The sequence below is a fragment of the Somniosus microcephalus genome, chromosome 19 (genome assembly GCF_052327205.1).
Source record: "Somniosus microcephalus isolate GS21.2 chromosome 19, FLI_Smic_1.0, whole genome shotgun sequence".
Lineage (NCBI taxonomy): Eukaryota > Metazoa > Chordata > Chondrichthyes > Squaliformes > Somniosidae > Somniosus > Somniosus microcephalus.
Genome location: NC_141005.1, coordinates 66,449,598 through 66,459,656, shown reverse-complemented (window position 1 = coordinate 66,459,656; position 10,059 = coordinate 66,449,598). Strand labels below are relative to the sequence as shown.

The 10,059-nt window shown below is 45.1% G+C and overlaps 1 protein-coding gene across 2 annotated transcripts; it reads right to left on the bottom strand.

The window, feature by feature from the left end:
- Positions 1-2,203: 2,203 nt before the first annotated feature.
- Positions 2,204-9,749, bottom strand: c19h22orf39 (chromosome 19 C22orf39 homolog). 2 transcript variants are annotated; one of them, XM_085961963.1, is made up of 3 exons: positions 9,653-9,749; positions 7,977-8,144; positions 2,204-2,671 (listed from the first exon to the last, which is right to left on the bottom strand). In XM_085961963.1, the coding sequence occupies exons 1-3, from the start codon at positions 9,674-9,676 to the stop codon at positions 2,546-2,548; spliced, it is 318 nt and encodes a 105-aa protein (XP_085818089.1). In that variant the 5' UTR covers positions 9,677-9,749; the 3' UTR covers positions 2,204-2,545. The 2 variants fall into 2 exon arrangements, with proteins under 2 accessions (XP_085818089.1, XP_085818090.1); XM_085961964.1 differs by having other exon boundaries at positions 9,606-9,704.
- Positions 9,750-10,059: the final 310 nt, after the last annotated feature.

Sequence of the window (10,059 nt, the reverse complement as noted above, 5' to 3'; positions counted from 1 at the left end):
AGTGGACACCTGCGTTTATTTGCAGTGTTCAACAAGCGTCTTGTCCCCAAGCGTCAGCTTATTGCGGGGTTCGCCCAACCAACTTAGTCTCACTGTCCTCAGATACTTTCTTCCCCGAGCGTCGGCTTATAACTCGGCGCTTGGGTTTTTTAATTAATACGTCTTCTGCTGCCCTTCTCTGCTCTTGTCGGGTCTACCTTACTCTTCGTCTCGGTTCGTCTCGCCTCGTTTCCTCTGCCCTCTCTCGTGGCCCGGGTGACTTTGGACTCTGGTCTCGTTCCCCTCCCCTGCTGTTGGTATGGATGTCCTTGGTTGCAACTTAATCCAGGGAGCGAGAAGAGAACCCGCCACGAGGCCAGAGCTCGAGTGCGAGCGGTGGTAGTCCAAGGCCCGACGAGGGTCAAGAGGCAAGACAAGAGACCAGAGTCAAGAAGAGCGATTGGTACTAAGGGCCTACAATTCTACTCCTTTCGATGGCCCCTTATCTGCGCGCCAAATCAGGTTAGTCCATTGTTTCAATTTTGGCGGGCTGTTTTAAATGATTGTACCAATCTAAAATAACTGTTTTTAGATGGCCGTTTATCGCACCTAATGGCCTGATGTCCGGGCTGTATTGTCATTAATGCATTTTAATCGGCCTGTCCAGCCTCGATGGCTTCCTTAAGCTGTTTCCGATTATTTATGCGGACAAACTAATGGCCTCATGTTTAGGCCTAACTGGGTTGATCTGTTCCAATTTGACGAGAATGCATATTCAAATGTTTGCTTAGCTGTCTGGCCCTTCAAACACAAAAGTCCTTTTCACAGAAATGCATTTTAAGTTTCGATTTCCCAAAGCTGTTTGTTCTGAGCTGCAGAGTCCAAGCTTTTTAAAATCTTACAGGCTTTTGGTCACGAGGTGCGGACGCCATCTTTGGGTACCCTTTTTAAATTGTCCATAGGGTCCCTTTTATTAATAACCTTTGGGAAATGTGGAAATTTTGCGAATCCTACATGTGTAAAACTGGCACTGCAGATGAGCCGCCCATCATAGAAACTGCCCAATTTTCATTAAAAGCATATTAAAAATAAAAGAATAATTTGAAGGTAGGATCATTGAGATGAAGGGGGAATGTTGTGGAGCATAAAAGTATGGCAGAGATATTAAATATTCTGCATCAATTTTTACAGATGATGGTGGAAGTGAGACTTTAGGCGTACTAGAGTGGGATGTGGAAATATTGTTCGAGATAACCATAGAAAATAAATTACTGATGGTAAGTGATGGTGTTAGCTGTTGCATTTATCTTTACAAAAAATCTGAGTGGAGCTGTAATTGACCGTTAAGAGGAGGCAATAAATAATTGTGGGATAACATTTAGACAGACCACCTGGAGCATTTGCAAGTTTTCTGAAGCTATGATGGCTACTTCATTTTATAAAGTACTGCTTTTTGCAGAATGAATGCTGTTGGAGAATGCAGGGCGGCAAGGTTTTCCTTTACAAACACATTTGTGGCGAGAACATCTTGCCTCACACCTACAACGGTTTGGAACTTCTGTACAAGCTTTGAAGAAGCTCCCTTGGTTTTAGCTGCTTCCTGTTGGTGGACTATTGCAGCAGCTTGTGTTGCACCATTTCAGCTGATTTGTTTAAGAAGCAGCATCTTGTATGGACACGCTACAATTCCATGAACTTGCGTTTCTCCAACAGTGTTGCTTAATATTTTCACCCTTCCCTACTGGTAAAAAATAGTTCCCAAATTCTTATTCAACTTTGACACCAAGAGTATCTCTCTGATCCCCTCCACCCTAAGTCAATGGGCCCTGAATTCCTGCAGCGATTCCAATTTCCTGTTGTAAACTCAGAGGGAAATCAGCAGATCCCTCAGAAGTGGTGTAAACGGCTATTCATACCAATTTTCCGGAGGTTCCACTGATCTGCGAAGATACAGCGGAAGATCGGGACAATCCCCTGTGGAAATTCAGGGCCGTTGTATTCAACCTCCTCTGTCAAACTAGTTTCTGAGTGCAAATCTTTGTCCGTGCCATTTTTACATTGGTTCTCTAATCAACCCCCACCCAAACTGGTCACATATCAATCTCTCTCATCCACGATCTTCATTTTAAATCCGTCTTGGACGCCTTCGACTATCATCTTTCAAACTAAGCGTATCTGTAGTCAGAGGTGAAAAATAAGCATTTGCAAGAACCTGGCAGTCAAATAAAATGAATATGCTGGCGTTTTATTTATTGAACACAGATCTTTTAAGGCAACATTGCCTCAATAACACTTCCTGTTAGTATCGTATCAGGCACATATCAACATTATTCTGAGCACCAGATGCAAGATAGAAGTTGTACCAACCCCACCTAGTTCCTACAAAAGTGGATCCAGGTTAACAGGTAGTGTTAAGACCCTGAGAAAGCTGCTTCCAGTTGGGTTACCATAAATCCAATGTTATACAGGATGCACAGCAGGGAGGAGTCAACATGCTGACGCAGGCCCTGTTGCACCATATCCCAACAATCTGGCAGCTTGCGACACTTGGCGTGGCCAACTCCCACTATTTCCCATTTCCGTCACTTAGGGGCAGATGCCATTCAGCTGGTGGATTCTTCCTCATTTCCCAGACTGGGAAGTGCCTCTTTCGTTCTTCTAACCTCTTCTTCTCGCTCTCGCATAAAGCTTTCTGTAGATTTAAAACAAATTAACAGTTAGATCCACATCAGCAGCACCTTCTGGCTAAAAGCCCATTGAAGAATATAGAAGAGCGCTGTGGAGAGCTCAACAACAAAACAAAACCAGAAGATATGACTCCAAACTGGGATACAGTTCCTTGGGCACCTTCAGTGTCAGCTGTGGCTTAGTGGGTAGCACACTCACCCCTGAGACAGAAGGTTGTGGGATCAAGCCCCACAGCAGGGACTTGAGCACATAGAAACATAGAAGATAGGAGTAGGAGTAGGCCATTCGGCCCCTCGAGCCTGCTCCGCCATTCAATGCGATCATGGCTGATCATCCAAATTCAGTACCCTGTCCCTGCCTTCTCCCCATATCCCTTGATCCCTTTAGCCTTAAGAAATATATCTAACATCTTCTTGAATATATTTAATGAATTGGCCTCCACTGCCTTCTTTGGTAGAGAATTCCACAGGTTCACCACTCTCTGGGTGAAGTAGTTCCTCCTCATCTCTGTCCTAAATGGCTTACCCCTTATCCTTAGACTGTGACCCCTGATTCTGGGCTCCCCCGCCATCGGGAACATCCTTCCTGCATCTAGTCTGTCTAGTCCTGTTAGAATTTTATAAGTTTCAATGAGATCCCCTCTCATTCTTCTAAACTCTAGTGAATATAATCCCAATCGACCCAATCTCTCCTCATACGTCATTCCTGCCATCCCAGGTATCAGCCTGGTGAATCGTCTTTGAACTCCCTCCATGGCAAGAACATCCTTCCTCAGATAAGGCAACCAAAACTGCACACAATACTCAAGGTGTGGTCTCACCAAGGCCCTGTACAACTGCAGCAAGACATCCTTGCTCCTGTACTCGAACCCTCTTGCTATGAAGTGGAGATGCTGGTGTTGGACTGGGGTGGACAAATGTAAGAAGTCACACAACACCAGGTTATAGTCCAACAGTTTTATTTGAAATCACAAGCTTTCGGAGCGCTGCTCCTTCGTCAGGTGAAGTGGAGAGATGCATAAAGACACAGCTTATATAGTCAGAGAATAATGCCAGATGATTACAGGTAATCTTTCTAACTGCCATTTATCACACCTCGGCAGAGAGATAATCACAGCAAACAAAGGTGTGTGGTGTCCAAACAGGTTAGTCAGGAAAACATTACATCAAAGAACAATGAGCTGGGGTCAAATGTTACAGATGCTGGGGTCTGTATGAAAAACAAAACACAGACAAGAAAACATTTTTTTTGCTGGAAATCACAGCAGGTCCGGCCGCATCTGTGTAGAGAGAACAAGCCAATGACGACTCGAGTCTGGATGACCCTACGTCAGGTGGGGTTACATGTAGCATGACATGAACCCAAGATCCCAGTTGAGGCCGTCCTCATGAGTGCGGAACTTGGCTATCAGTTTCTGCTCTACGATTTTGCGTTGTCGTGTGTCTCGAAGGCCGCCTTGGAGAATGCTTACCCGAAGATCGGAGGCTGAATGTCCTTGACTGCTGGCGCCTAACCTCAAACAGACCATCGTTCGCAGCAAATTACCCAGCTTTCAGGAGAACAGCGACCACCACACCACACAACCCTGCCACGGCAACCTCTGCAAGACATGCCAGATCATCAACACAGATACCATCATCACACGTGAGGACACCACCCACCAGGTACATGGTACATACTCATGTGACTCGGCCAACGTTGTCTACCTCATACGTTGCAGGAAAGGATGCCCCGGAGCATGGTACATCGGCGAGACCATGCAGACACTGCGACAACGGATGAACGGACACCGCGCAACAATCGCCAGGCAGGAGTGTTCCCTCCCAGTCGGGGAACACTTCAGCAGTCAAGGACATTCCGCCTCCGATCTTCGGGTAAACATTCTCCAAGGCGGCCTTCGAGACACATGACAACGCAAAATCGTAGAGCAGAAACTGATAGCCAAGTTCCGCACTCATGAGGACGGCCTCAACCGGGATCTTGGGTTAATGTCATGCTACATGTAACCCCACCTGACGTAGGGTCATCCAGACTCGAGTCGTCATTGGCTTGTTCTCTCTACGCAGATGCGGCCGGACCTGCTGTGATTTCCAGCAAAAAAAATGTTTTCTTGTCTGTTTTTTGTTTTTCATACAGACCCCAGCATCTGCAACATTTGACCCCTTGTGACCCCACCTCGTTGTTCTTTGATGTAATGTTTTTCTGACTAACCTGCTTGGACACCATTCACACCTTTGTTTGCTGTGATTATCTCTCTGCTGAGGTGTGATAAATGGCAGTTAGAAAGATTACCTGTAATCATCTGGCATTATTCTCTGACTATATAAGCTGTGTCTTTATGCATCTCTCCAGTTCACCTGACGAAGGAGCAGCGCTCCGAAAGCTTGTGATTTCAAATAAAACTGTTGGACTATAACCTGGTGTTGTGTGACTTCTTACATTTCTCGCTATGAAGGCCAACATACCATTTGCCTTCTTAACCGCCTGCTGCACCTGCATGCTTACCTTCAGCGACTGGTGCACAAGGACACCCAGGTCTCGTTGCACTTCCCCTTCTCCCAATCTATTGCCGTTCAGATAATAATCTTCCTGTTTTTGCCACCAAAGTGGATAACCTTGCATTTATCCACATTATACTGCATCTGCCATATCACCCAACCTGTCCAAATCATAAAGCTAGGTTGACACTCCAGTGCAGTGTTGAGGGAGTGCTGCACTGTCGGAGGTGCCGTCTTTCAGATGAGATGTTAAACTGAGGCCCTGTCTGCTCTCTCAGGTGGATGTAAAACATCCCATGGCACTATTTTGAAGAAGAGCAGGGGAGTTATCCCCGGTGTCCTGGCCAATGTTTATCCCTCAATCAACGCAACAAAAACAGATTATCTGGTCATTATCACATTGCTGTTTGTGTGAGCTTGCTGTGTGCAGATTGGCTGCCATGTTTCCCACATTACAACAGTGAATACATTTCAAAAAGTACTTCATTGGCTGTAAAGCGCTTTGGGACGTCCGGTGGTCGTGAAAGGTGCTATATTAATGCAAGTCTTTTTTCCAATATCTTGCCCAAGAATCCATTATTCATGTGCACACCTCAACACTGGGTGTTGGAAGGTTATTCCTACATGTGAGAAAATCACGGCCAAACGCAATCCTCTGCCACTGTCCAAACTCATGCACATCCAGCAGGGGTTGACAGAGAGAGATCAGGAGCAGAAACTAGCTGATTTTTCCTTCCCTGCCCCAGGGACGTAAGAGGCCAATTGTACCACCCACTCATGCTGCCCTAGCTCAAATCAAGTAATTCAGTACAGACCAGGGATCAAACTTGGGACCCTCCTGATCTGTACAGCCGATCGGGGTTGGTGGGGGAGAAAGAGTAACAATACGGATTTATTTTATTCCGATTCAAAACGCTTTGCAATTATCCTGCAATACATTTCGTTAATTGTACCATATATTGAAGAGCTAGACAGGAACTTCTCACAAGGTTGTTACATACTCAAGGGGTTCAGATGACAAACCATGACAGCAAAGCACATGCAGTTTATCATCTGAACCCAAAGAGTGGTTTCCGTTCCCCTTCCCATCATTATACCTCTCCCTTGGTGTTCTGCTGCTAGGCATTTGTCTAATTAATGCTGACAGTTCTCACCTTACCACCATCTGGGTGACATGTGAGTTTTGCAATGTGGTTCAGTATCATGAATCAACAGATTCCAAAGACAATTTGATCATCTCCATTCATTCTTATCATATGACCTTCAATTATGTTTCTTATCCAGCACTTTTTTTTAAAGAACTGCAATATCAGCTGTTTTTTCTGGTAGTCTGTTCCACATGTTCACTAGCTTCACTGAAGATTTAACTTTGTACTCATATCCTCTAGGTCTGTAACCCCCTTTCAGCCTCTCAACCTTGTTCTAGCATTCAATTAGATCATGGCTCATCTGTACCTCAACTCCATTTACCTGCCATTGCTCCATATCCCTGGATACCCTGGCCTAACTAAAATTGATCAAAAGCAAAATACTGCAGATGCTGGAAATCTGAAATAAAAACAGAAAATGCTGGAAATACTCAGCAGATCAGGCAGCATCTGTAGAGAGAGACCCTGTTCTGACAAAAGGTCAGCGACTTGAAACGTTAACTCTGTTTCTCTCTCTACAGATGCTGCCTGACCTGCTGAGTATTTCCAGCATTTTCTGTTCTTTATTTAAAATTTATCAATGTCAGTCTTCAAAATTTCAATTGGTCCAGCATCCACAGCCTTTTTGGGAGAGTTCCATATTTCCACTACCTTTTGTGTGAAAAAGTGCTTCCTGATTTTGCTCCTAAATGTGCGAGCTCTAATTTTAAGATTATGCCCTCTTGTTCTGGATTCCACACCAGAGGAAAGAGTCTCCTTGTATCTACCCTACTGAATCCCTTTATTATTTTAAAGACCTCAATTAACTCTCAACCTTCTAAACTCAAGGAAATACAAACCAAGTTTATGCAACTTGTCCTCGTAATGTAACCTTTTGAGCCCTGGTAACATTCTGAGAGTACAGTAGTTCTCCAGGTGCCTTGGTGAATATTAATTCCTCAAACAAAAGCTGATTATCTGGTCATTTATCTCATTGCTGTTTGTGAGACCTTGCTGTGGGCAAATTGGCTGTCGTGTTTCCCTACATTACAACAGTGACTACACTTCAAAAGTATTTTGTCGGCTGTAAAGCGTTTTGGGATATCCTGAAAGGTGCCAAATAAATGCAAGTTTGTTTGTTCTTTCTTTACGAACATGTTATTTCTGTTGCTGTATACTGATCAAATAATTCTTCTACAACAGCAGTTTCCTTTGGGTAGCTGAAACAATCTTTCGGTAGTTAGTACAATGGGTCCCTGATATCTGCTGGGACCCCCTGCCCCAACAGTCCCAAACTAGGGAGGCGAACAGTCAACCATGATTCCCATTTCATGATCACCAGTCAGTGCCCCCTAATGACATGTGCATTTGGACATCGGGCGACAAGGTCAGTCTCAGCTGTGATGCCTCCCTCAGAAATGCCCATTGTTAAAGTTTACACATTAAAAATGGTTACTTCAATTGGAAGCCTGCTGCCACTCGTACACCTGTCTCCAGCACAAGTCACTGCCTTCAGAAGAGGCGAGAAATGTCAGAGAATAATGTTTAAAAAACAAAATAGGGATTAAAAAACGAAAATGGAAAGCATGTTTCCGAAAGTAATCCCAAGAAGAATTAGGGTGTTATTTGGCTAAATTCAGAAGTACTGAATGCATAATATACTACTTGTTTTCACAAAGCTCACCTTAGCCTCTCCAGACTTATGTTTTTCCCATTCCCTGCAACTTTTGTAATCTATTTTCCACTGCTTACACGAGGGGAACCCTCCATATGTGTAGTAGTGATGAAAGAGATTCCGCAGACTCTGGCAGTGCTTCCACTCACTCCAGTAATCATCGCACATCCGAGGAGGCTGTAATGACACGGCTGGTAGTTACAGGTCAGGGAAAGTTGACAAAATACAGACATTGAGAAAACAACTTACGTCCGGGAGCAAGAATGCTGCCTGCCATTTCCGCTTGCTGTAAACCACTATTTAATGCAATTGCTCACCCCAAGAACCAGAGTTCATATTGTCTGTGTGAATTCAGAGCTGAGCTGTACTGTGCCAGGACTGCCAGTTTGAAGGCAGAACTGTACCATGCCAGTACTGGCTGTGTGAATGCAGAACTGTACCACCCCAGTCACTGGCTGTGTGAATGCAGAACTGTACCATGTCAGGATTACCAGTGTGAATGCAGAACTGTACCATCCCAGGACTGGCTGTGTGAATGCAGAAACTGAACCATGCCAGTACTGGCTGTGTGAATGCAGAACCGTACCATGCCAGGACGGGCTATGAGAATGAAGAACTGTACCATGCCAGGACTGGCTGTGTGAAGGCAGAACCGTACCATGCCAGGACGGGCTGCGTGAAGGCAGAACTGTACCACTCCAGTACTGGCTGTGTGAAGGCAGAACCGTACCATGCCAGTACTGGCTGTGTAAATGCAGAACTGTACCATGCCAGTACTGGCTGTGTGAAGGCAGAACTGTACCATGCCAGTATTGGCTGTGTGAATGCAGAACCGTACCATGCCAGGACTGGCTGTGTGAAGGCAGAACCGTACCATGCCAGGACTGGCTGTGTGAAGGCAGAACTGCACCATGCCAGTACTGGCTGTGTGAATGCAGAACTGCACCATGCCAGTACTGACTGTGTGAATGCAGAACTGTACCATGCCAGTACTGACTGTGTGAAGGCAGAACTGCACCATGCCAGTACTGACTGTGTGAATGCAGAACTGCACCATGCCAGTACTGACTGTGTGAATGCAGAACTGCACCATGCCAGTACTGACTGTGTGAATGCAGAACTGCACCATGCCAGTACTGACTGTGTGAATGCAGAACTGTACCATGCCAGGACTGGCTGTGTGAAGGCAGAACTGCACCATGCCAGGACTGGCTGTGTGAATGCATACAGTGCATTATCAGTCCCGATCTCTTAAAAACAGCTGAGCAGCTACAAAGTAACATTTGAAATGTATTAAATTCCTAACCGATTTTTGTAAAAAGATTAAATGCGGCGACTCAGCAACACACTAAGCAGAACCCAGTGTGCTGTCTTATCACCGTGAGATTTTTCACCATTGCTAAAATTATTTGGTTCATCTGGCTCTCCAATTACATCCTGTCCAGTTTGAATGGTGTGCAAAGAACTTTCTAAAACCGAAAGCAGGTCGATGATTTTCAACCAGATGTAAGCACATTTTGCATTTACTCCTGTAACTTGTGATGTGGAGAAATCGGGTTATTTAACCTTTGCACTGAATGTCCAACAATAAAACCAATATCAGAACTCAGGCCACTTAATGTATAATAGAATGTAAACCTGCGGTCTATTCTGCGACCTCGCCCACAGTCCAGGCCCGCACTCACCCTCCAGGCCTCCCCATCCGCCATCCTGTCACCTTCCAGCCCCTTGTCCGCAGCCTGCTGAAGGACATCGCACGCAGCCAATCACTGTCCAGTCCCAATCACTTTACCGCCCCTACCTGACTGTAAGGCAACCAATCAGCGTTGAATATTTCAGAGCGGCTCCACCTCCGAATAGAAACTTCACCAATCAGCATTCAGGAAAGCGTCGCATATTAATATTAATAAGCAGCTTTAACCAATCAGAGCGAATATGGGGTGGGGCTTCTTCAATGTAACCTCGTTGCATCCAGTGATGCGCTGCTTAGTTCAGCAGCAATGTACCTTTAAAGGCACAATTACTGGAACTGTCTGATCTCCTAAATAACTAACGCAGATTTATACAGACTATATAAAGCTATATTATATAA

What these genes read in the sequence shown, in the direction of transcription:
- c19h22orf39 (XM_085961963.1), bottom strand. Translation starts at nt 9,676, where the DNA reads ATGGCGGATGGGGAGGCCTGGAGG. An exon ending in CGGATGGGGAGGCCTGGAGG is followed by an intron (nt 8,145 to 9,652) that starts GTGAGTGCGGGC and finishes GTGTCATTACAG; the next exon opens with CCTCCTCGGATGTGCGATGA. An exon ending in ATAAGTCTGGAGAGGCTAAG is followed by an intron (nt 2,672 to 7,976) that starts GTGAGCTTTGTG and finishes TTAAATCTACAG; the next exon opens with AAAGCTTTATGCGAGAGCGA.